Source organism: Triticum urartu, chromosome 4A, assembly GCF_056163025.1.
Source record: "Triticum urartu cultivar PI428250 chromosome 4A, HENAU_Tu73, whole genome shotgun sequence".
Lineage (NCBI taxonomy): Eukaryota > Viridiplantae > Streptophyta > Magnoliopsida > Poales > Poaceae > Triticum > Triticum urartu.
Genome location: NC_141876.1, coordinates 496,777,057 through 496,804,300, shown reverse-complemented (window position 1 = coordinate 496,804,300; position 27,244 = coordinate 496,777,057). Strand labels below are relative to the sequence as shown.

The following is a 27,244-nucleotide window of genomic DNA, read 5'->3' as shown; positions in this document are numbered from 1 at the left end:
GCTAGTCAACTAGAGGCTTACTAGGGGCATGGTGTTGTCTATGTATCCACACATGTATCTGAGTTTCCTATCAATACAATTATAGCATGGATAATAAACGATTATCATGAACAAGGAAATATAATAACAACCAATTTATTATTGCCTCTAGGGCATATTTCCAACAGTCTCCCACTTGCACTAGAGTCAATAATCTAGTTCACATCGCCATGTGATTAACATTCACAGGTCACATCGCCATGTGACTAACACCCAAGAGTTTACTAGAGTCAGTAGTCTAGTTCACATCACTATGTGATTAACACTCAATGAGTTTTAGGTTTGATCATGTTGCTTGTGAGAGAGGTTTTAGTCAACGGGTCCGAACCTTTCAGATCCGTGTGTGCTTTACAAATCTCTATGTCATCTCCTAGATGTAGCTACCACGCTCTATTTGGAGCTATTCCAAATAACTGTTCTACTTGGAGCTATTCTAAATTGTTGCTCCATTATATGCATCCGGTATCTCTACTTAGAGCTATCCGGATAGGTGTTAAGCTTGCATCGACGTAACTCTTTACGACGAACTCTTTTTACCACCTCCATAACCGAGAAACTTCCTTAGTCCACTAGTTACTAAGGATAACTTTGACCGCTGTCCTGTGATCCATTCTTGGATCACTCTTGTACCCCTTTACTGACTCATGGCAAGGCACACTTCAGGTGCGGTACACAGCATAGCATACTGTAGAGCCTACGTCTTAAGCGTAGGGGACGACTTTCGTCCTTTCTCTCTATTCTGCCGCGGTCGAGCTTTAAGTCTTAACTTCATACCTTACAACTCAGGCAAGAACTCCTTCTTTGACTGATCCTTCTTGAACACCTTCAAGATCACGTCAAGGTATGTGCTCATTTGAAAGTACTATTAAGCGTTTTGATCTATCCTTATAGATCTTGATGCTCAATGTTCAAGTAGCTTAATCCAGGCTTTCCATTGAAAAACACTTTCCATATAACCCTATATGCTTTCCAGAAATTCTACGTCATTCCTGATTAACAACATGTCAACAACACATATTCATCAGAAATTCTATAGTGCTCCCACTCACTTCTTTGGAAACACAAGTTTCTCATAAACTTTGTATAAACCCAAAATCTTTGATCATCTCATCAAAGCATACATTCCAACTCCGAGATGCTTACTCCAGTCCTTAGAAGGAATGCTGGAGCTTTGCATACTTATTAGCATCTTTCAGGATTGACAAAACTTTCCGGTTGTATCACATACAACCTTTCCTCAAGAAAATCGTCGAAGAAACAATGTTTTGATATCCTATCTGCAAGATTTCATAAATAATGCAGTAATCGCTAATATAATTCCAACAGACTCTTAGCATCGCTACGAGTGAGAAAGTCTCACCGTAGTCAACTCTTTGAACTTGTCGGAAAACATCTTAACGACAAGTCGAGCTTTCTTAACGGTGATACTTGCCATCATTGTCTGTCTTCCTTTTAAAATCCATCTACACTCAACAGCCTTACGACCATCGAGCTGTTCTGCCAAAGTCTACACTTTGTTTTCATACATGGATCCTCTCTCGGATTTTATGGCCTCGAGCCATTTATCGGAATCCGGGCCCACCATCACTTCTCCATAGCTCGCAGGTTCATTGTTGTCTAGCAACATGACTTCCAAGACAGGATTACGTACCACTCTGAAGTAGTATGCATCCTTGTCATCCTACGAGTTCTGGGAGTGACTTGATCTGAAGTTTCATGATCACTATCATAAGCTTCCACTTCAATTGGTGTAGGTGCCACAGGAACAACTCTTTTGCCCTGCTATACACTAGTTGAAGTGTCGGTTCAATAACCTCATCAAGTCTCCACCATCCTCCCACTCAATTCTTTTGAGAGAAACTTTTCCTCGAGAAAGGACCCGATTCTAGAAACAATCCCTTATTGCTTTCGGATCTGAGACAGGAGGTATACCCAACTGTTTTGGGTGTCCTATGAAGATGCATTTATCTGCTTTGGGTTCGAGCTTATCAGCCTGAAACTTTTCACATAAGCGTCGCAGCCCCAAACTTTTAAGAAATGACAGCTTAGGTTTCTCTAAACCATAGTTCATATGGTGTCATATCATCGGAATTACGTGGTGCCCTATTTAAAGTGAATGTGGTTGTCTCTAATGCCTAACCCATAAACTATCGTGGTAATTCGATAAGAAAAATCATGGTATGCATCATATCCAATAGGGTGCAGTTATGATGTTCGGACACACCATCACACTATGGTGTTCCAGGCTGTATTAGTTGTGAAACAATTTCCACAATGTCTTAATTCCGTGCCAAACTCGTAATTCAGATATTCATCTCTATGATCATATCATAGATATTTTATCCTCTTGTCACGACGATCTTTCAACTTCACCCTGAAATTACTTGAACCTTTCAATAATTCAGACTCGTGATTCATCAAGTAAACATACTCAACATCTACTCAAATCATCTGTGAAGAAAGAACATAACGATATCCACTACATGCCTCAGCACTCATTGGACTGCACACATCAAAATGTATTACTTCCAACAATTTGCTTTCTAGTTCCATTTTACTGAAACCGAGGCTTTCAGTCATCTTGCCCATGTGGTATGATTTGCATGCTTCAAGTGATTCAAAATCAAGTGAGTTCAAACGGTCCATTTGCATGGAGTTTCTTCATGCATATACACCAACAGACATGGTTCGCATGTCTCAAACCTTTCAAAAATGAGTGAGTCCAAAGATCCATCAACATGGAGCTTCTTCATGCGTTTTATACCGATATGACTTACGTGGCAGTGCCACAAGTGGGTGGTACTATCATTACTATCTTTTGGCATGAACATGTGTATCACTACGATCGAGATTCAATAAACCATTCATTTTAGGTGTAAGACCATTGAAGGTATTATTCAAATAAACAGAGTAACCGTTATTCTCCTTAAATGAATAACCGTATTGCGATAGACATAATCCAATCATGTCTATGCTCAACGCAAACACCAAACTCGATGGTAGAGGGAGCGTGCGATGCTTGATCATATCAACATTGGAAACACTTCCAACACATATCGTCAGCTCACCTTTAGCTAGTCCCCGTTTATACCGTAGCTTTTATTTCGAGTTAGTAACACTTAGCAACCAAACCGGTATCTAATACCCTGGTGCTACTAGGAGTACTAGTAAAGTACACATTAACATAATACATCCAATATACTTCCTTGCCAGCCTTATTATCTACCAAGTATCTAGGGTAATTCTGCTCCAGTGGCTGTTCCCCTTATTACAGAAGCACTCAGTCTCGGGTTTGGGTTCAACCTTGGGTTTCTTCACTAGAGCAGCAGCTGATTTGCCGTTTCATGAAGTATCCCTTCTTGCCCTTTCCCTTCTTGAAACTAGTGGTTTCACCAACCATCAACAATTGATGCTCCTTCTTGATTTCTACTTTCGTGGTGTCAAACATCACGAACATCTCAAGGATCATCATACATGTCCCCGATATATTATAGTTCATCACGAAGCTCTAGCAGCTTGGTGGTAATGACTTCGGAGAAACATCACTATCTTATCTGGAAGATCAACTCCCACTTGATTCAAATGATTGTTGTACTCAGACAATCCGAGCACAAGCTCAACAATTGAGCTTTTCTCCTTAGTTTGCAGGTTAAGAAAATCGTCGGAGGTCTTATACCTCTTGACGTGGGCACGATCCTGAAATTCCAATTTCAGCCCTCAAAACATCTCATATGTTTCGTGACGTTTCAAAACGTCTTTGGTGCCTCAACTCTAAACCGTTTAACTGAACTATCACGTAGTTATCAAAACGTGTATGTCAGATGTTCGCAACATCCACACACAACGTTCGAGGTTTAGCACACTGAGCGGTGCATTAAGGACATCAGCCTTCTATGAAGCAATGAGGACAATCCTCAGTTTACGGACCTAGTCCGCATAATTGCTACTATCAACTTTCAACTAATTTTTCTCTAGGGACATATCTAAACAGTAGAACTAAAGCATGGGATATGACATAATTTGCAAAATCCTTTTGACTATGTTCAGGATAATTAAGTTCATCTTATGAACTCCCACTTAGATTAGACATCCCTCTAGTCATCTAAGTATTACACGATCCGAGTCGACTAGGCCATGTTCGATTAACACGTGAGACGGACTAGTCAACGTCGGTGAACATCTTCATGTTGATCGTATCTTCCATACGACTCGTGTTCGACCTTTCGGTCTCTGTGTTCCGAGGCCATGTCTTCACATGCTAGGCTCGTCAAGTTAACCCTAAGTGTTTTTGTATGTGTAAATCTTGCTTACACCCGTTGTATGTGAACGAAAGGATCTATCACACCCGATTAACACGTGATGCTTCGAAGCGACGAACTGTAGCAACGGTGCACAGTTAGGGGAGAACACTTCTTGAAATTTTAATGAGGGATCATCTTATTTACTACCGTCGTACTAAGTAAACAAGATGCATAACATGATAAACATCATATGTAATCAAATAGTGACATGATATGGCCAATATCATGTAGCTCCTTTGATCTTCATCTTGGGGCTCCATGATCATCTTGTCACCGGCATACTCATCGACATGTAAGTTGTGATTCCTTTGACAAGAACATGATCAATCTCATACATCACATATATCATTCATCACATCCTTTTGGCCATATCACATGACATAGCATACCCTGCAAAAACAAGTTAGACGTCCTCTAATTGTTGTTTGCATGTTTTACGTGGCTGCTATGGGTTTCTAGCAAGAACGTTTCTTACCTACGCAAAACCACAACGTGATATGCCAATTGCTATTTACCCTTCATAAGGACCCTTTTCATCGAATCCGATCCGACTAAAGTAGGAGAGACAGACACCTGCCAGCCACCTTATGCATCTAGTGCATGTTTGTCGGTGGAACCGGTCTCACGTAAGAGTACGTGTAAGGTTGGTCCAGGCCGCTTCATCCCACGATGCCGCCGAATCAAGATAAGACTAGTAACGGCAAGCATATTGAACAAAATCAACACCCACAACTACTTTGTGTTCTACTCGTGCATAGAATCCACGCAATAGACCTAGCTCATGATGCCACTGTTGGGGAACGTAGCAGAAATTCAAAATTTTCCTACGTATCACCAAGATCTATCTATGGAGAGACCAGCAACGAGGGGAAGAAGAGTGCATCTACATACCTTTGTAGATCGCTAAGCGGAAGCGTTCAAGTGAACGGGGTTGATGGAGTCGTACTCGTCATGATTCAAATCACCGATGATCAAGTGCCGAACGCACGGCACCTCCGCGTTCAACACACGTACAGCCCGGAGACGTCTCCCACGCCTTGATCCAGCAAGGAGGAGGGAGAGGTTGATGGAAATCCAGCAGCACGACGGCGTGGTGGAAGTAGCGGGATTCCAACAGGGCTTCGCAAAGCGCTGCGGGAGGAGGTAGATGTGTCACGGGAGGGAGAGGGAGGCGCCAGGCCTTAGATTGGTTTGCTCCTCCTTTTTCCCACTATATACAGGGCCAAGGAAGAGGGGGAGGCGCAGCCCTTGCCCCTTCCTCCAAGGAAGGGTGCGGCCAAGGGTGGGAGGAGTCCATCCTCCCCAAGGCACCTCGGAGGTGCCTTCCCCTTTTAGGACTCTCCCCTTTTTCCCATCTCTTGGCGCATGGGCCTCTTGGGGCTGGTGCCCTTGGCCCATATAGGCCAAGGCACTCCCCCTACAGCCCATGTGCCCCCCCGAGGCAGGTGTCCCCACCCGGTGGACCCCCGGGACCCTTCCGGTGGTCCCGGTACAATACCGATGACCCCGAAACTTGTCCCGATGGCCGAAACAGGACTTCCTATATATAATTCTTTACCTCCGGACCATTCCGGAACTCCTCGTGACGTCCGGGATCTCATCCGGGACTCCGAACAACATTCGGGTTACCGCATACTAATATCTCTACAACCCTAGCGTCACCGAACCTTAAGTGTGTAGACCCTACGGGTTCGGGAGACATGCAGACATGACCGAGACGTTCTCCGGTCAATAACCAACAGCGGGATCTGGATACCCATGATGGCTCCCACATGTTCCACGATGATCTCATCGGATGAACCACGATGTCAAGGACTTAATCAATCCCGTATACAATTCCCTTTGTCTATCGGTATGTTACTTGCCCGAGATTCGATCGTCGGTATCCAATACCTAGTTCAATCTCGTTACCGGCAAGTCTCTTTACTCGTTCCGTAACACATCATCCCGTGATCAACTCTTTGGTCACATTGCGCATATGATGATGTCCTACCGAGTGGGCCCAGAGATACCTCTCCGCTTACACGAAGTGACAAATCCCAGTCTCGATTCGTGCCAACCCAACAGACACTTTCGGAGATACCTGTAATGCACCTTTATAGTCACCCAGTTACGTTGTGACGTTTGATACACCCAAAGCATTCCTACGGTATCCGGGAGTTGCACAATCTCATGGTCTAAGGAAATGATACTTGACATTAGAAAAGCTATAGCATATGAACTACACGATCTAGTGCTATGCTTAGGATTAGGTCTTGTCCATCACATCATTCTCCTAATGATGTGATCCCGTTATCAACGACTTTCAATGTCCATGGTTAGGAAACCGTAACCATCTATTGATCAACGAGCTAGTCAACTAGATGCTTACTAGGGACATGGTGTTGTCTATGTATCCACACATGTATCTGAGTTTCCTATCAATACAATTATAGCATGGATAATAGACGATTATCATGAACAAGGAAATATAATAACAACCAATTTATTATTGCCTCTAGGGCATAATTCCAACAAGGCCTTCCTGCGCGGCTGGAGATGCCCTTAGGCATATGGCAAGTTCTGATTGTGCCCAAGGCATTTTTGTGGTAGATATTGAATTTTATCTTAGTCACATGGCAATTTTGTAGATGTTTTCCCATCATCTTACATATTACAGTGCCACATGGCATGGCAATTGTGTAAATTGTGCCCATATCACTTGCACTTTTTTTGTATTCCCAAGTTCTGCATACTTGGTAAATCTACATTCACAAGGATAGCCAACAATTGATCTATAGGAAATTTTTGCCATGGCAAAAGTGTTCCGAGCTACCAAGCGACCAGCTTGGTGACCTACCAACAAAAAATGCAATCAACGAAAAAAGTGTTCTTAGCCTTTGCCATGTCATCAATATAGCTTTTGCCATATCTCCAATTCAACTCTTGCCATGCCACAAAACACATGTTTCCACATGGCAAAGTAGTTAAATTTTCTCCCATGGCAAATTCACCTTATGTCCCATGGCAAATTTACTTTATGGCCCATGGGAAATCTCCTTTTCTTAGACATTGTCAAACTTCTTTTTATGGACCATGGTAAATTCACTTTATAGACGGACGATGGCAATTTTATTTTTTATTTAGGACAATGTCAAACTTTTCATATAAATTGCAATACTTTTCATATAAATTATGCCACTTATTACGCATGGTATTGAAAGTTGCCATGGAAAATTAGTACGTTTTCCTTTTCTTTTTTCACGTTACAAGGTTGATAATAATTTTAGGAAAATAAAGTAAAATGCACAAGTCAATTTCTTAGTACTTTGGTATATGGGTCATGGAAAATTTAGGCTTAAAACACAAGTACAATTTTAATAACACATGGCATTTTGGTTTGATGACACATTTTGCAAAAAAAATAATTGATGACCGATGGCAATTTTTAGGACATGTCCACGGCCAAAATAAATACAATTGCCATGTCCCATCGATATTTTTTTCTAGGGAACATAACCCCTATAGTTGTGATCTGAAAGAACAATTTCCCCCTATTTTTCCATATGCAAAATGAAATTGTTGGCAAATTCATATGGCAGCATAAAAAGCAATTTTGCCAAGGTAAAAATGTTTATCGCAAATTTTTAGTAGTTGACCATGGAAAATTTAGTAATTGACCATGGAAATTTTGCTATTATGTACCATGGCGAATTTAGTTTATGAATCACGACAATATAGTAATTAACTATGGCAAATTTATTTTATAGCTGGTGGCAAAATTAGTTTTATGTACCATGGCAACTGAGTTTATTCTTATCATGACAATACTCACTTTCTTCAAACCATGGCAATTTATTCTAGGCTTTATTTTTTGTCACCACGGAAATTGGTTTGTTGTAGCATGGTGATTTTAAATCATATTTGCCATCATGACACTAAATTTTTTCCACCATCACAAAACTTTCACACATTTTTTTGTATTTATTGTCGGGTTTTTTCTAAATCATGACGACAAGCATCACGTGTGCATCACGACAAATTTACACCACGTTTTTGGCCACAATGGCAAACTTATAGATTTTTTTTGGCCATTAACGCGTGTTTTTAGGACCATGGCAAATTTCTTTGTTTTTCCAACATGGCAAAATTACTATTTTTATCCAGCCATGGAAATTTTAGTTTATTTTATGGGCATGGAAATTTTACTTTTATGCATCATGCCATTTTTAGTGTACGGACCATGGCAAATTTCTGTGACCACGACAATTTAATTTTGGACCCAATTTCAAAATTTAATGAAAACCATGGCAAATTTGTTTTTTCTAGCACGATGAGTTTTTTTGTTGGACCATGGCCATTTTTATATTTTTGTATCAACTGTTTTTTATGTACGAATTTCTAGATTTTTGTATCATTTCTATTCGTAAAGTTTTTTCTCAACTTTTTAGTTTCTGCATTTTTTTCGTGTTTAGTACCTAGATGGGCCTGTTTCCTTTTTGTTGCTCGTGCAAACAGGCCCATGCTGGTGTCTTGTTTAGGGTTTTTTGTGGCATTTTGATTAGCGATAAGGTTCTGGAAGGGTTTACGATGGGAGACCTCCCAGCGTGAACAAAATCGTTCGATCGTTCCCCTGTCATGGGGAACGATTCCTTGATCTCAGATCAATACAAATCTGACGTTTGATCCATATTAGGGTCATTTTTGTAAAAAATAGGGATTTCATTGATTAACCATCAGGCATGCAGTCATTCAGATACAACGGAGTAATTTTATTTGGCTCCGATCATAACTACACTGCGGCACACATGTTATGATATCCCATCTTAGTTAGATAGTGAGCCATGCTATTGCTCGAGTGTCGAATCGTCGAATGGTATATTGTGATCCTATCGAAGTAGGTTCTTTATCTCCTCTATAACAGCTGCATTAGGTGATTGATCGGCTCCATGTTGCATGATCACCCGAGCCACCAGTTCAGAGTCCTCTCTACGATGAAAGGTTTCGAGCTCCATCTTTGAGAAAGGGCTATGCCTTCCGTGCATGCAAATAGCTCGGCTTTGGCGGGGCTATTGCACGTGTACGGGTAAGAGAGCCTCCTTCATCTAGGGCCGCGTCGTCGTCGTCGAACTCCGTCGTCACCGACGTGGCCGGCTCCTTCACCGGCGCGAACCCCGGCTCCGTTTTCACCGGCGCGAGCCCCGGCTCCGTCTTTGGCTTGACGAAGCGCGAAGGAGGAGCCGACGAGTAGGCGCGCCGGCCGCCCTCGTTGATGATGATGCCGGCGCTGCGAGTGCGCCGGCCGAGCGGCGTCTCTGCCGCGGGCTCGGCCTTGACGCCGAGCAGGGCCGGAGTGCCGGAGGAGAGCGATGAAGATCGGGAGGAGGAAGAAGAGGAGGAGGACCCGAACCTCCTTGGCGCCCATGGTCCGGCGCGTCGATGCTGCGTCGGGGCGCCCGCCCTCGCCGGGTACGCCAACGGCGGGTCGTTGCCGCCCTCGAGGTATGCCAGCACACCCTCGAGTGTGCGGCCGGGGACGCCCCATCACAGGTGGCGCCCCTCGCTGTTCTGCCGGTCGTCGACCACCGGCGCGCCGTTGGTGGAAGCCAAGCGCTGCTGCTGGCGGCGCTCGAAATACGCGCCCAAGCCGCGTGGTTGTCGGCGGCGTACTGGGGGAGGGAGAGTTGGGTGTCGGTGAGGGAGGCACGCACGACCCCGACTTCCTCGGCGAAGTACTTCGGCTTAGCCACGGCGTCAGGCAACGGGGGAATGGGCACTCCCCCGGTGCTGAGCCTCCACCCCGTCGGCCCGGCGCGCATGTCCGGCGGCGTCGAGATGTTCGCCTGGAACAGGAGCCAGGACTCCTGTTCGCGGAGCAAACGGCGGCCGAAGCCATTGGCCGCCGCCTCGTCTCCGGGGTAGCGTTCCGCCATGGCGACGGGTTCGGGAGAGGTAGAGAGATAGAGGGAGGGGCTGGGCGGCGGCGCTCGGGAGAGGTAGGGAGAGGGAGGAGCTGGGCGGCGGCGAGGGGCGGGGCTGGTGTGGGCACAGGCGAGTGCAGGCCACCGGCTATATAGCCGCGCCGCACCCGTGTGTACGCGTGCGAGGGAGGGGAGGCGTCGGCGCGTCGTCTCGTGATGCGCTGCGGCAAGGCTGACCGGCGGCAACCTTGCCATTGATTCCCCATGGGAACCGAGGCCGTTGGGGGAAGATGAGGCGCCGTGTCGCTGACGCGGCGGGCCCGCGGCTGTTTCGCGCCAAAACAGTTCGCCCCGGCGCCCCCGGGCGCCCCCCTGCGCGCCGGGTTCGGCCTGGATCTGCCGGCGCTGTTTTCGGTCCAGGCCGGCGTAAATCGGGCTCCTGGGGGCGCGACTGGACCGTTTTTTTGGCGCCGGCGCGAAAAAATCACCTAGGGAGGCCTTCCTGGGGGCGCGGCTGGAGATGCCCTTAGGCATATGGCAAGTTCTGATTGTGCCCAAGGCATTTTTATGGTAGATATTGAATTTTATCTTAGTCACATGGCAATTTTGTAGATGTTTTCCCATCATCTTACATATTACAATGCCACATGGCATGGCAATTGTGTAAATTGTGCCCATATCACTTGCACTTTTTTTGTATTCCCAAGTTTTGCATACTTGGTAAATCTACATTCACAAGGATAGCCAACAATTGATCTATTGGAAATTTTTGCCATGGCAAAAGTGTTCCGAGCTACCAAGCGACCAGCTTGGTGACCTACCAACAAAAAGTGCAATCAACGAAAAAAGTGTTCTTAGCCTTTGCCATGTCATCAATATAGCTTTTGCCATATCTCCAATTCAACTCTTGCCATGCCACAAAGCACATGTTTCCACATGGCAAAGTAGTTAAATTTTCTCCCATGGCAAATTCACCTTATGTCCCATGGCAAATTTACTTTATGGCCCATGGGAAATCTCCTTTTGTTAGACATTGTCAAACTTCTTTTTATGGACCATGGTAAATTCACTTTATAGATGGACGATGGCAATTTTATTTTTTATTTAGGACAATGTCAAACTTTTCATATAAATTGCAATACTTTTCATATAAATTATGCCACTAATTACGCATGGTATTGAAAGTTGCCATGGAAAATTAGTACTTTTTCCTTTTCTTTTTTCACGTTACAAGGTTGATAATAATTTTAGGAAAATAAAGTAAAATGCACAAGTCAATTTCTTAGTACTTTGGTATATGGGTCATGGAAAATTTAGGCTTAAAACACAAGTACAATTTTAATAACACATGGCATTTTGGTTTGATGACACATTTTGCAAAAAAAAAAGTTGATGACCGATGGCAATTTTTAGGACATGTCCACGGCCAAAATAAATACAATTGCCATGTCCCATCGATATTTTTTTCTAGGGAACATAACCCCTATAGTTGTGATCTGAAAGAACAATTTCCCCCTATTTTTCCATATGCAAAATGAAATTGTTGGCAAATTCATATGGCAGCATAAAAAGCAATTTTGCCAAGGTAAAAATGTTTATCGCAAATTTTTAGTAGTTGACCATGGAAAATTTAGTAATTGACCATGGAAATTTTGCTATTATGTACCATGGCGAATTTAGTTTATGAATCACGACAATATAGTAATTAACTATGGCAAATTTATTTTATAGCTGGTGGCAAAATTAGTTTTATGTACCATGGCAACTGAGTTTATTCTTATCATGACAATACTCACTTTTTTCAAACCATGGCAATTTATTCTATGCTTTATTTTTTGTCACCACGGAAATTGGTTTGTTGTAGCATGGTGATTTTAAATCATATTTGCCATCATGACACTAAATTTTTTCCACCATCACAAAACTTTCACACATATTTTTGTATTTATTGTCGGGTTTTTTCTAAATCATGACGACAAGCATCACGTGTGCATCACGACAAATTTACACCACGTTTTTTGCCACAATGGCAAACTTATAGATTTTTTTTGGCCATTAACGCGTGTTTTTAGGACCATGGCAAATTTCTTTGTTTTTCCAACATGGCAAAATTACTATTTTTATCCAGCCATGGAAATTTTAGTTTATTTTATGGGCATGGAAATTTTACTTTTATGCATCATGCCATTTTTAGTGTACGGACCATGGCAAATTTCTGTGACCACGACAATTTAATTTTGGACCCAATTTCAAAATTTAATGAAAACCATGGCAAATTTGTTTTTCCTAGCACGATGAGTTTTTTTGTTGGACCATGGCCATTTTTATATTTTTGTATCAACTGTTTTTTATGTACGAATTTCTAGATTTTTGTATCATTTCTATTCGTAAAGTTTTTTCTCAACTTTTTAGTTTCTGCATTTTTTTCGTGTTTAGTACCTAAATGGGCCTGTTTCCTTTTTGTTGCTCGTGCAAACAGGCCCATGCTGGTGTCTTGTTTAGGGTTTTTTGTGGCATTTTGATTAGCGATAAGGTTCTGGAAGGGTTTACGATGGGAGACCTCCCAGCGTGAACAAAATCGTTCGATCGTCCCCCTGTCATGGGGAACGATTCCTTGATCTCGGATCAGTACAAATCTGACGTTTGATCCATATTAGGGTCATTTTTGTAAAAAAATAGGGATTTCATTGATTGACCATCAGGCATGCAGTCATTCAGATACAACGGAGTAATTTTATTTGGCTCCGATCATAACTACATTGCGGCACACATGTTATGGTATCCCGTCTTAGTGAGATAGTGAGCCATGCTATTGCTCGAGTGTTGAATCGTCGAATGGTATATTGTGATCCTGTTGAAGTAGGTTCTTTATCTCCTCTATAACAGCTGCATTAGGTGATCGATCGGCTCCATGTTGCATGATCACCCGAGCCACCAGTTCAGAGTCCTCTCTACAATGAAAGGTTTTGAGCTCCATCTTTGAGAAAGGGCTATGCCTTCCGTGCATGCAAATAGCTCGGCTTTGGCGGGGCTATTGCACGTGTGCGGGTAAGAGAGCCTCCTTCATCCGAGAAGACCATACTAAACCCCCCCCCCCCCTCCCCCTTGATCTTGTTCCAACCCTCCGGCTGTTTGACCCAGCGGTCTGGTGGCTGTCCACAAGTGGATGCCACACCTTGCTTCCCCTTACTACCTGCTCCATTCATGCATGTGATGACCATATTGCCTTGCTTGATTTCATCAGTAAGATGTTGCTACAAGCACCGAACGGAGCTGATGTAATAACATAAGAATCGTTTGGAAGCTTCCGTTGGAGCGGATTTTTGTGGTGTGTGATTTCCTTTCTCACATGCCATATTTTTCATAGAGTCGTTAACAGCGGTAGATGCCCCTGTTCATCGTTGTTGTCCAGAAGATGGAGCAGCCAATCAGCCCCGGTGTCCTTCGCCTCCTCGACACTTGGCATATGGAATTCTTCATTCATAGTGTGCCACACCCAGACTGCTAGAGGACATCTACATAATGCATAGAATGAGTCCTCTCATTCCATACCACAAAGAAAACGAACATCAGATTTCTAGAGCTTTCGGCTATCTTTATTTTTCATTGTGGCCAAGGAATTTGGTGTGAGTTTCCACGCAAAAACACATACCCAGGCACCCCCACACTATCTTCCATACGGCACGGTAGCCATCCAGTGCCCTGCTCGTACTGCGCAACCTGCTGACTAAGCGCATGGAAAAAAATATAGATCATATTGCAAAGACTTATTGGTCGAAAGTTAATTAATTTTACTGGGTTATTAACCTTTGGTATGAGCACAATGATCGTCTCATTGACATTTGGCGACACTCGTCTGAAAAAAATGCCTTAACTGTCGCAAGCCTGCAATGGTATCTTATTTAACCACTAGCCAGTTCCTCTAAAAAAGGTGTGCGGAAAAATGTCCTTACACGGACTCTTTAACCACCCAAATTTAGTATAAACTATCGTTGATTCCCTTTTCAGAAAATGATGCATAACTTTTCATTCATGTCATCCGTCACACAAGTTTCCAAAATGTTCAGGAATGATTCAGGCTGCGGGGCAACATCACAAGTAAACAAAAATTGATAATGATTAGTTATCATAGAGGCCATCATATTCTGGTCATTTTGGTGTACGACAGCTTCATGAACCAGGTGCTTCACCCTATTTTTCCTTGAGCGCCCCCGATTTATTTTAGAAGAACTATGTATTTCGGTCTCCTGCACATAGCCAATCGATCCTCGATCTCCGCAGCCACAAAAGTGTGTCACGATAAAGAAGCTCATTCATTGAATCAGTGACACGCTTGACTCCCTCTCTATCTGCATTCATATTAAAAAGTTCCTCAAGCTTGGTTATGGATTGTTCTAGTTGTTTAACCACACTACCAAATTTCTCCTTGCCCCAAATGTGTAACTCGGCCATGAGGGATCTGATATGTCTCAAACGTGTCTATAATTTTTTTATTGTTTCATGCTACGTTCATATCACTTTGGCATAGTTTTGGCACATATTTTTTATATTTTTGGAGCCAACCTATTAACCCGGTGCTCATTGAAAGGACATGTTCCTCCTAGGTGTTTTCGTGTCGATGACAACGCAATTTACGGGTAAACTGTGTGCTTGAGCTACACGGGCATATTCAAATGGCACAAGACGGTTAGGTTCCCTCTGAAAGGAAAAGATCAAAGATGATGTTTTCGACGCCTTTATTTCTTTGGCCATAGGAAACTCGTATTATTAAGAGGGAGTCCGCGTTGGAAGGTACGGGTAGAATCAAAGCACGTACACAAAACTTATATTGGACACACATCATCTTCCCAATAGTTTTGAGGAGAGAGCCCATGTCCAACTTAGTGCTAAAATTATGCACCCAATAATACCGCTATGCACAATGGTAATTACCGCTTCCCTTAGGAGGTTGTACTACTAGATGACCCGTTATGCCAATTGGCGCAGAGACCAATTGCAGCCCGAAGTTAAGGGAATTATCTGATGGTTTTTCCCTCATCTGTCTGCAAATTATTATGTTCACATGGTCAAAAAAATATTACTATGTTCATACTATGTGAACTATTTGAAACATAAAATGGAAGCTAAATAACTACTTGAAGAGACCAATTGTAGCCATCAGCGCAAACACCAATTGAAGTCAAGAAACAAGCAAGTAATAAAATCAAAAAATTACGTGAACTATTTGAAAGATGTTTCTTGTGGATGGTCTATAAGTCATTACGTTCGTATTGCGTCGCCAACGATAGACAACAATTATCGTAACCCATGTCCTTCTTTGGCCGTCTAGGGCAACCCGACAGTCGGGTCGATAGAAAGGCTGACCACAACCCCCATAGTACATGACCTGAATCATTGGAACCGAGGACTCCCGCTCAAAGAAACTGATGTAGCTCAGGGACATCCGGGCATACCACAGAGTCCAAATACTGGACAAACATCCGAAAGCACGACATCCAGCCAAGAAGACGCAATGGCAAAAGGGCGTGACACAATCCGACAGCCACCTGCCATGAACAAAACAGTCCTGCAGGATGCGACCAGCGCGTAAGCTGAATCGGGCACTCGTGCATGCCCTCCATTGGTAGAAAGACCAACCGCAACCCCGAAGGTGAGTGAACTAGTTAAAGCATAAAATGGATATGGATGTTAAATGAACTATCTCAAGGAACAAACTGCAGCCATTAGCGCATAGACCAAGAAATGAAGCAACCAAACAACAGAAAATTAGTTAAACTATTTGAAGGATGTTTCTCGCGAATGGTCAACAAGTGATTATGTTCGTAATTGCTTTTGTATTTGCCCTGTATATCTATCAACCACAGAGGACCCAACCAGCCGGGATACTGACATGTGGATCTATAAGGGTTTGGCTAGACAGCTTTGTTTGTGTACAACCAGGGCGGCATGCCACATGTCCGTGCGCCACGCGATACCTTTTACCGAGGCCTTTCCTGCTCGGATCCTTGCCAACGAGGATTCTGGACGGTTGGCGCCCGTGGGCAACTTGCCCGTGCGGTACGTAAGAGCAAACATGCACCTATGAAAAATACGTCTATAGGAGCAAACATTCACCTATGAAAAACACGTCTATAGGAGCAAACATTCACCTATGAACAACACGTCGTATAAATAATTCACGGAGGCTCAACTACCAAACGCAACTGAGAAGATATGTGAACTATTTGAAGGATGTTTTTTTTTTCTAATTTCACAAAAAGTATCAATAGCTCATTTAGTGGAAAAAAGTAGTCGGGCTTGATTTGGACAAGTTTAAGAGGGATACATGGTGATTTACCTCTATTTCATGAACTGCGAGTTGCGACGACAATGTAGACGACTACCGACAGTAGATGTAGTCCTGTCAATGCTTGTCTATGTGGATTTTCGGGAACTGGTGGCAGCAACTTCCGGTAGAGTCTGAAGAGAGCAGATATGCAGGATAAAAGTAGAAAGGAACAAGACGAGGGGGGATGGGGACGGGAATAAATGTTAGGTAACTCGGCGTCACGAATTGTACAAATTATTAAAAATTTAAGCAGCAGGATGGGCACAAGTTCATAAGTCATAACTAAAGGTATTGGGTAAGCTTGCTAGAAAAAGAAAAGTCAGTTTTGTAGAATTTAACTTGACAGAACAAAAACCAAAATGTTAGGACTGAAAATAAAATCAAATCATACAAAAAGCAATGCACATCCTAGAACAAAATCAAAATGGTATCTCATTTAGGAAAATTCATAAGGCATTGAAGTCTTTCGACAAATTGAGATTTCACACTACAAGCATGCACATGTTGAATAGTAGGATGGATATTTGAGGGAAGAGAAAATCAGAAATTAGTAAAAAAGTAACAATTTTCATGGGAAGGCCGACGGCATGAACTTGCGAAGCGGCAGGGCAGGACGAACTGATGACTCCACATCATGTAGAAAAAAGTAATTGCACAAAAGGAAAAAAATAGAGAAAGAAGAGGCTGAAACGGTACTGAACCTGAGAGCGAAAAAGCCAACAAAGAAGAAGGTAAACAGTGTAGGAAACTCGTTGAATAATAGAATGGGGATGTAGCATACACACAAGTAGAAAGACGTACAACAACACCTGACGGAGTAAAAGTGTATACTGGCCTTATTTAGATACTCTAACTCAGTTAAAGGTTAGAGTTAGATTCTAACCTTGAACTAACCTTGAACTAACTCTAGTCAAAGAGGTGTTTAGATGGCAGAGTTTGATGAAGCGCGGATATGGCGAGGCGTCTTCACGGACGGTGCGAGAGGGAGGAAGGAAGAGGACGAGAAGTTTTGAGAAAGTGGGGAGGGATCTGCTGCAGCGAGAGTAAGAGAAAAAAGTGTCTTTTTAATGATCCCGAGAAGAACTAACCCGAATAAGCACTTCTTGGGTGGGTTAGATTTTTTGAATGGGTTAGATGCATCTAACCTAAACTAACCCTCCTGTTTGGATATTTTTGAGTTAGTTGAGTCCATCTAACTCAAACTAACTCTAACCTATGAATCCAAATAGGGCCACTCTGTTGTAATTTCTCCGGTCCTTTTTAGTTCGCATATAAGATTTGACTGAAGTCAAGCCTCGTAAAGTTTGACCAACTTTGTAGAAAAAAGTGCCAACATTCACAATCTAAAATCAGTACCACTAGATGTGTCGTGACTTAAAGTTTCATATTATATAATTTTAGCATGGCAGATGTTGATATTTTTTCATATAAATATAGTCAAACTTTGTGAAGTTTAATTTTAGAGAATTCTAATATGCAGAGTAAAAAGACCGAAAGGAGTATTTTTCAATCAATTTTGGTCGGATGATTTGTTTCGATCATGACGCGCAGATCAACGCCTGCATACGGTTTTGCATGTGCGTGCCTTTTTTTTCTCGATCCATACAGGTGGACAAAGCAATAAAAATGGCTCCCGATTCCTGGACCAATTACTTCGATCGGAGCGAGCGTCACATGTGACGTCTGCGCAAACATTTATGTGGCCAGCATCGATTTTCCCAGGCTGGTCAGGCTGGTTGTAATGGGGAGTATAATAGTATCATGCATATGATACTAGTGTATAATACTAACTTTCTAATGCATAGTATTATATATTAGTATCATGTAATACTCTATTTATTGTCATGCATGACACAAAGTAGTATAGCATTTATTATAATACGATATCATAACATGATACTGCATCATCTCTTTCTTCATTTAATGCTACGACACATCATCAAAATTGCCTAGTTGGCATGTATGATACTCCCTTCGGTCTTTTTTACTCTGCATATTAGGTTTGCCTGAAGTCAATCTCATCCAACTTTGACCAAGTTTATATAAAAAATTATTAACGTTCACATAACAACATCAATATCATTGGATTCATCTCGAAATATATTTTCGTATTATATTTATTAAATATTATATATGCTAATAATTTCTAATATAAATTTGGTCAAACTTAGCACAATTTGATTTTCGGCAAATCCAATGTGCGGAGTAAAAATGACCGGAGGGAGTATTAGCTATGAGACTACCATTACGACCAGCCTCATAGTGGGGAGTAACTTATACTAGTGTCATGCATATAACAGTAGTCTAAATTATTATCTTTATAGTGCAAAGTAACATAGTAGTAGTGTCATAGATGACTTTATTTATTAGCCTATAGACTCATCCTTTCTCGGGAAGCGCTATGTTACAGTAACATATTATGTTACTCCAAACACCTCTCTCCTTATTAAATACTTGCCACATAAGCAAAATTGTCTTGGGATGTGTTAAGTTACTATCTAAGTTACCCCCACTATGGCTAGCCTTATGTTACTCTAAATACCTCTCTTTTCATTAACTACATGCCACGTAAGCAAAAATTTCTTAAAGTGCGCTATATTATTACCTAAGTTACTCTCACTATGCCTAGCCTCAGGCAAATGTATCTGATCTCCAGCACCAAATGTTTTGCCCGAGAAATATTAGGAAGCAAGCAAACACTGTCATCGAGTCATTGACTGATTGACAACACGAAGCAAGCAAGCACTGATGATGCTAGTATTATAATCTGGTTCGATGCTGCGTGCTGAGGTCACTGATGATGCGCATACGTTCTTTCCATGGCTGAAGCATTCCAACGATCTCTATTAAAAATAGGCGTACTCTATGACACAATCAGACTAAGCGAGTAGGTTGGGTGAGGCTACAAAAGCGCCTCAACGAGAGGCTATTCTGTCAGCAAGTCAGAAACACCACATCACTGAGAGAGCAAGGAGCAGAGAGAGAGAAGGGAAAACAATGGCAGGAGAAGGAGACATCAAGCTGCTCGGCATGGTGGTGAGCCCATTCGTGGTCCGTGTGCGAATGGCACTGCACATGAAGGGCGTGAGCTATGAGTACATCGAGCAGGACCTCTTCAACAAGAGCGAGCTCCTCCTCAGGTCCAACCCGGTGAACAAGAAGGTGCCGGTGCTCATCCACGGCGGCAAGCCCATCTGCGAGTCGCTCGTCATCGTGCAGTACGCCGACGAGGTGTGGAGCGGCAAGGGCGCCTCCATCCTCCCCGCCGACCCGCACGAGCGCGCAGTCGCTCGCTTTTGGGCCGCCTATGTCGACGACAAGGTATGCACTGTGTTTGTTATTTCCATTCCAAGCACCAGAGCCGTGGTACAAGAAGAGCTTCTCAACAACCGCGGGTGCCAATGTCGTGGTGGCGTCTCTTTTGCAGCTGTTCCCTGCTTACATCGGCATCATGAAAGCGGCGACGGAGGAAGCAAGAGCGGAGAAGGCCAAGGAGGCGCTTGTGGGGTTAGCGAACCTGGAAGAGGCCTTCGCCCAGTGCTCAAAAGGGAAGCCTTTCTTCGCCGGCGACTCCGTCGGGTACCTCGACCTCGCCGTCGGATGCAACCTGTTCTGGCTCGAGGCGATACGCAAGATGTTTGGGGTGACGTTCTTTGACGTGGGCAAGACCCCGCTCCTGGCCGCGTGGGCGGAGCGGTTCGCGGGAACCGAGATGGCGAGGGAGGTGGTGCCGGACGCCGACAGTGCCGTGGTGTTTGCCAAGAAGCTTCAGGCTCGGTTTGGCTCTAACACGTCTGCCAAGTAGAGTAGCAGTGTACGTTTTCTTTTTCCGGATAGTAGTGTACGGTTTCATTATCGAATTATCTCGGAAACTCTTTGTAATAAATGAGGCAGATCATGGACAATGGCATAATTTTTTCTTCGTATTTTCATAAAATGTCCCTTTATGGCTTATATATAGAGCTATTACACATCTAAGTGATGTTATCCTTATTTAAGGTGGTCTTCGGTACAACACTCCCCTCCCCCCAAGACGTATAAAGGGTAGGGCGGTCATTTTCACACGCCGTATAATAATACCCGCCCGCCGTAGACGCGTCTGCGTCGCCGTACGGCGGTGTCGCGTATGCCCACCCGTACGCGCCCACGTCCGCATGCACAGCCGCCCGTAGGCGCCCATGTCTGCATGCACGGCCGCCCGCGCCCGCTGCGTACGCCCGAGTGATTAAAAAAACGATCGGTGAACCCTATCTTCAAGACGCCTCACCCGCCTCCTCTCGCGCCGCCGCCGCCACCGCCATCTCCGGCAGTACCTGGCCGACGAAAAAAACGTACGCGTTGTGCGCTACGCCGACAACCGCCTTAGTCGGGCAGACGCCTCCGCCGCCGGCAGTTCGTATCCGGCGACAACCGCCTCATGTCTGACGAAGGCAGCGAGGTACGCGAGGCGCTGGCATAGTAATTTAAGAACGGATTTTAATTGAGAAGATGTTACCTGATGTTTGAATGTATATTTGATTATATATGAACGTGTATAGATTGAGGCTGAAATATGATATGACGGTGATGATGGCGGTAGCGACGACGGATCATTGTCATTGGATGAAGGCGAACATGATGGCGAAAATATGAGTTTGGATGAGTCTTACAGTGGCAATGTAAGTGGTCTGCATGTTCTCAACCATATTAAATACAAGCATCCGCGATGACAATAACATGTCTGACTGTGCACAGATAGGAGGGGATGATGACAATGGGGATATGGCTGTAGATGATTCATATGCTGAAAGCGGAAGCCATGTAGGTTTAGATTTATGTAGGTTATTTTAAAGTGAAATTAAATATGCATCAAGTCTTACATATCATATTTACAATTTGCGCAGATGGAAGTGGAAGGGTACTATCAGTGGAATTTTTTTGATGATGCCAATGACGAAAACGATATCGATGCATCTTATAATGACAGCTCGAGCAAAGTAAGTAGTGGAAAGTGAATACATATGATAGTCCTTATACAACTATTTACTGACATATACGGTTGTTTGTATTTTTTTCAGAAAGAGGATGGTGACGCGTGCGAAAACGATGATGATGCCGATGGTGATGAGTGCAATTTTGATACTGGGTACGATGAATACCAGCAAGAATCACTGGACAGGCATTGGACGATGATGTCCACGACGTTCAGGACAGACGAGGAGGCATATGATTTCTATAACGACTATGCGAAAAAAGCGTGGCTTCAGCATTAGGAAGGACAACTTGAAATATAGTAAGGGTATCGACGCACGTAGGCGGTTGAGGAGGTTTCTCTGTTCAAGGTCTGGGAAACGACAGACCAAGTTTTGTACCATGGAAGGGAAGAAGCGCAGGCTGAGAGCGAAGACTCGGTGCTATTGCGAGGCCTATCTAACTGTGAAGGTTGACAGAGAGCGCTCCATTTGGTATGTCAGCAGTTTCATCGATGATCATAGTCACACTCTTGCTAGACCAGATGAAGTTATATATCTTCAATCTCATAATCAGATAAAGGAATACCAGAAGCTCGAGATCTTAGCAATGCCAGGTGCTGGGCTAAAAAAACATTGGATTTATGACAACTTCGTTAGTAGGTATGGATCATATGTACTGGCTGGTTTCGGGAGGAGGATGCTTTATAACATGTGTTATAGGGAGAAAATGAAGTTGCTAGCGAAGGGTGATGCAGACACTGCGATTGGTATCATGATGACGAGAAATACAAGGGATCCAGACTTTTTCTTTGAGCACACTGTTGACGCAGAAGGAAAGCTGAAGAACATGTTCTGGTGTGATTCTCAGTCACATCGGGATTACCTTGACTTTGGTGATGTAATCGTCTTCGACAGCACTTACAAGATGAATAGGTACGGAATGCCATTCATACCTTTTGTTGGTCTAAACAATCATCGTTGCACCACTGTGTTCGGTTGTGCAGTTGTGTCAGATGAGACGGAGGATACATACGTTTGGGTGTTGCATACCTTCTTAAGAGCTCATTGTCAGAAGAAGCCGAGGTCTGTAATTACTGACGGAGACGCAACCATGATAAGGGCCGTCAGGAAGGTCCTTACCGACGTGTGGCATCGACTTTGTTCGTGGCATATTTAGAAAAACATGCAGAAACACCTCCACCACAAGTCCCTTAAGGAGTTCAGGTCTCTTATTTATTATGCCACTACACATGATGAGTTTGAGGCGAGATGGGCAGCTTTTAGAGCTAAATGGGAGTCGGAGAAAACTGAAACATGGTTGCGTAGGATGTACCAGAAGAAAAGGCTTTGGGCTGCGTCATATCTCACCAATGGGTTCTTCCTTGGTATGCGGAGTAACCAGAGGAGCGAGAGTCTGAACTCTTGCCTTCATATGCATCTTGACTCTGGCATGACAATTGTTGATATGGTTGTGCATTATGAGAACTGCATTGTTCAGCTCTGTGAGAACGAGTCACACGACGACTGCATGTCCACACAGACACTCCCTGTACCAATACTCGACGAGTTCAAATGCATTGAAAAAGCCGCTGCCCGTGACTTCACTGCGGTGAACTTTTACCTCTTGCAGAAAGAAATGAAGAAGGCAGCGGATCTTGAGATCATAGATAGACTGAGTGGAGCTGTCAGTAGGAGATTCATAGTGGCATGGAAAAATAACAGGCAACTGAGATTCAAAGTGGACTATACACCTAGTAATTCGGAAGAAACAGTAAAGTGATGTTGTGATAGTATGAAACATAAAGGTCTTCCATGCAAGCATGTTCTTTATGTTTTAGCCAGGTTGAACGTGCATGACTTACCTAGGTGCTTAGTGCTGCGAAGATTCAACAAGAATGCTAGAGGTGGACTGCCCGTGAAACGCACTAGCGATCTCTTCGCATGGGGATGGGCAGGTACTGAGGAGAGAACTAAGTACAGTGTGTTGACTATTTTGTTTGCGAAAGCAAATCATGCGGCATGTCATAAAACATTTCTATTTGATAAACTGAAGGCTGCTCTGGAGGATGTGATAGCAAATAAGGATGTTGAGGAGGAAGATTATGTGAGACAGCATAGAGTTGCACATGATGATGCTTTTGTGCCGAATCAAAATCATGTTTTTGTTGGTGATCCAGAAAAAATCAATACGAAAGGAGCACCGAAAGGGCAGAATAACAAAGGCCGTGGTAAGGAACCTGGCGTGACTACAGACGGTAGACCCAAAAGTTTTGATGAGAAACCTCCTGTACGTCTATGCGGATGCAGAGAAAAAGGTCATTTCGAAAACAATTGTCCTCAGAATCCAAAGTATGTGCACACCATTTCATTAATGTTCTTTTCTTGTTTAGTTAATACTTTACAAAATTTTGACGTATATTACAATTTTTCTATGCAGGAACATGGCATGATGATCATAGCAAAGAAATGTTTGAATAAAAAGAACAATTTTTGATTACAGTCGACGATTTATTTGGTTGTCTTAAAGAATAGTACTTACATATTTGTTTCGTTACATCAATACGAGAGACTTGTAATCGGTGTTTACTTATGTCATATTTGTTGGCACTATACTTGTTGTTCTTAATATGATATGCGTGACGCCGGTTCCTTTAATTTAAAAAAATAACATTAACAAGCGCGACTGGCCCGCGAGTTGCGCCAGCGGGCGCAAAGAGGCGGTACGTACGAGGAGGATTCAGGAGCCGACACAGAGGGCGATCCCGAGGCTGACGCCGCCCTCGGCCGCAGAGGGGCGCACGTACGAGGAGGATCCAGTAGGCGTTGCGGAGGGCGGTCTCGAGGCTGACGCCGCCCTCGGGTGCTGAGGGGCGCACGCGGGCCGGTGTAGAATCAACCTCGGAGCCGGCAACGGCTAACCCTGGGACGACGCGCGGCGCGGGCCCGCTGGCCAGAAGACGCGGCCCACGTGCGCCATGTAGCGGCGAACGTGCGGCGCGGGCGGCGCTCGCCTCTGAGATCGTCATCATATATCATCGGAGTATTTTAAAACCCCAAATCGTATATTCGCGAGAACACTCATTGAACATAAATTAAAAATTAAATAATAAAATAAGAAATGATTAAAATGTATTTTTAATAAAGTTGCCAGGGTACATAAACTTGACATGCTAAAAATATTGGAAACTCACATAAAAAAATAAAGCATCCACACACAATCCTCATTCATGAACAAATAATATTTCGACAATCACGTAGAATTGTCGTATAATATTTTTATTTTTGTTTCCTCTTCACAAGTCGAATTACTTTGTTCTTCACTTCTGTAATCTTATTTTTGGGGGACATAATAATTCCAGCTATCATTCTCTCTCTCTCGAACTATCAATAGATTCCTGAAAAGTAATAAAAATAATATTATTTTCATCACTTATATATGATATAATGTACTAATTTTTCGTACTTAAAATGTACCCACCTGAGAAATAGCAGTAATAAATTTTTCTCCGTCCCAGTATTGGAAACAGCGAAGGACGAACAGTCCACATGAGTTCCTGTATTAAAAAAACATAAGTGCAATTTTGAAAGCACGTTAAGTAAGATAGCACTTGATCAATTAATGTATTCAAAAACACATGCTACATGTAACTCACCCATCTTCTTGTGGAGGCATGTCGTAGGAGACTATAGGCCATGCGGACACATCCGGGGACGACATAATAGCACTATCATTTGCATCTTGAATATCTCCTGCAAGTTGCTCTTTCTGACAAAAAAAATATGAACACGTTGACTACATACGGTAAACAAATTATATGGTTAATTGTACACGCATGAATACGAAACTTGCAAAATTTTCAACGAATTTCCCTTCAGAGATATTTTCTTCCCCCCTCAAAGAATCAAGAATTTGGAACTCTTTCTTTCTAGTGTGCAAAACACATGTAATCCAATGGTTTTTATCCTTATTTAAAGCAAAATAAGCTTATTTCATAACTTAAATATTGTTAGTAAGCTCCGCTTTCACATAAGATAGTAATGAAAATACAATTCTGCAATACAAACGGTACCTTCGGTTTTGCAAAATATTCTGTCATGCATCTGTTGAGAGGTTCATTTGCATGTGCTAAACCTTCTGGATTGCCTACCAACTTCCCTCGTCTTACTGAGTTTGACCGAGTGTTCAATAACCAGTAAGATCTATGTGTGGGTATAAGATACCTGTCTTTGACGATACTTGTATCCGATATGTACGTCGCATAAGCGTCAATTACCTGAAATAAATGACTAAATTTAACATGGTTGCAACATACTTAACGCATGACATAATGACAATAAAAATACATACATCACCGGATATCCATGCATGGTTAAGTATCTGGCAAACTCTTGTCGCAGAAAGTCCATCAACTTTACCGTTGTTGAATATTTCATGATTCTTATGTTTTGGTGAGTGCTCGTACGCTTTCACGTACTGCACAGCGGCACGCACCATATCATCCACAGAATGATCAAATTGAGGGGTTGTTTCATTAAACAGTTCTACAACACAAGTCAATAAAGTTAAAATACAAATTTGTACTACATAATTTCCAAAAATATATGCATAGCATGTTTAACTTACTCGTTTTCGCGGAACATTTCTCACGTTTTCTCGGAGTCTTTTTAACATAAGGAGATTTCGTGTACTTTGACGCACACCGCTTTCGCTTCTCTGGAATCACCTCCTTCTTCTCTTCTACCTCGCTATTGCCATATGACAAGGCCTCTGACACTTCTTGCTCATTTTGAGGGACTTGCCATCTTGTAGCTTCTATTTCATCGGTTTTTAGAGATGATGCTTCTTTTTTTCTGACTGCTCCGGGACATCTATAGGATCCTCCTTCTCATCTTTAAAGCTACTCAAGTGACCAGTACTGAATTTGAACGAATCCCCTTCTTCAGAATCCAAATCATAATGCCCACTGCCATTTCGGCCATTAGGTGTGTGTTTGTCATCATACTGAAATTCTTTTTTAGGATACTTGTTTTCATACCTGGACTCACTATTTTGTCCATACAGATTTTCTTCCTTCCCTGCCATTGTGCCCGGTTTGTACCGTACACCTGTTTTATTCATTTTCTCTAACGATCTCTGCAAAAGTAAGCTCAGTCACATGTCATATCTTTTTATTAATTTATCAAGTTTAATAAAGTGCATACCAGAGTTGTTACATTTTTACCTGTGCGCATAACTCCGGCATACGAAACAATTCCTTACGAATTTCCTTCATATCATTCATAACCCTGTCCATAAAAGGCTTTAGATTAGCAGGGACCTCGGACACATTGTCCACTTTTTTCTTTCCCGTAACGGATGACTTTCGGCTACTATGTTTCTTACTGCTTTCAGCTTGTTCATCTGCAAGTTTTTTCATTCTATACTCCTTCGTAATGCAGCCATCAATCTGCAAAGTGAGTATGCAATGACAACATGAGTACATAACATTCTCAATGCATAATCAATGTACTAGTAAATAAGCATTATAATATTACCAATGCATGGCCACGACCATTTTCCAGGTCGTACTTGTCTTGTTTCTCCGCTTTAGATTCAGTCCAATTTTTCATTAGGGGAACTTGCAACGACAACGGGTCATTTTTCGGGCCGGTGGTTGGCTGCACCTTCTCCCAATATAAGTACTACAAAACAAATGCCAAAATAAGTTATGAACGCATAAATTA

The 27,244-nt window shown here is 42.9% G+C and overlaps 1 protein-coding gene and 1 pseudogene across 1 annotated transcript; both read left to right on the top strand.

The window, feature by feature from the left end:
- Window positions 1-19,437: 19,437 nt before the first annotated feature.
- On the top strand, window positions 19,438-20,494 carry LOC125531198 (putative glutathione S-transferase GSTU6). The gene is made up of 2 exons (XM_048695606.2): window positions 19,438-19,889; window positions 19,996-20,494. The coding sequence occupies exons 1-2, from the start codon at window positions 19,566-19,568 to the stop codon at window positions 20,371-20,373; spliced, it is 702 nt and encodes a 233-aa protein (XP_048551563.1). The 5' UTR covers window positions 19,438-19,565; the 3' UTR covers window positions 20,374-20,494.
- Window positions 20,495-22,014: 1,520 nt separating this feature from the next.
- LOC147976288 (protein FAR1-RELATED SEQUENCE 5-like) lies at window positions 22,015-24,014 on the top strand (annotated as a pseudogene).
- The last annotated feature ends 3,230 nt before the right edge of the window (window positions 24,015-27,244 follow it).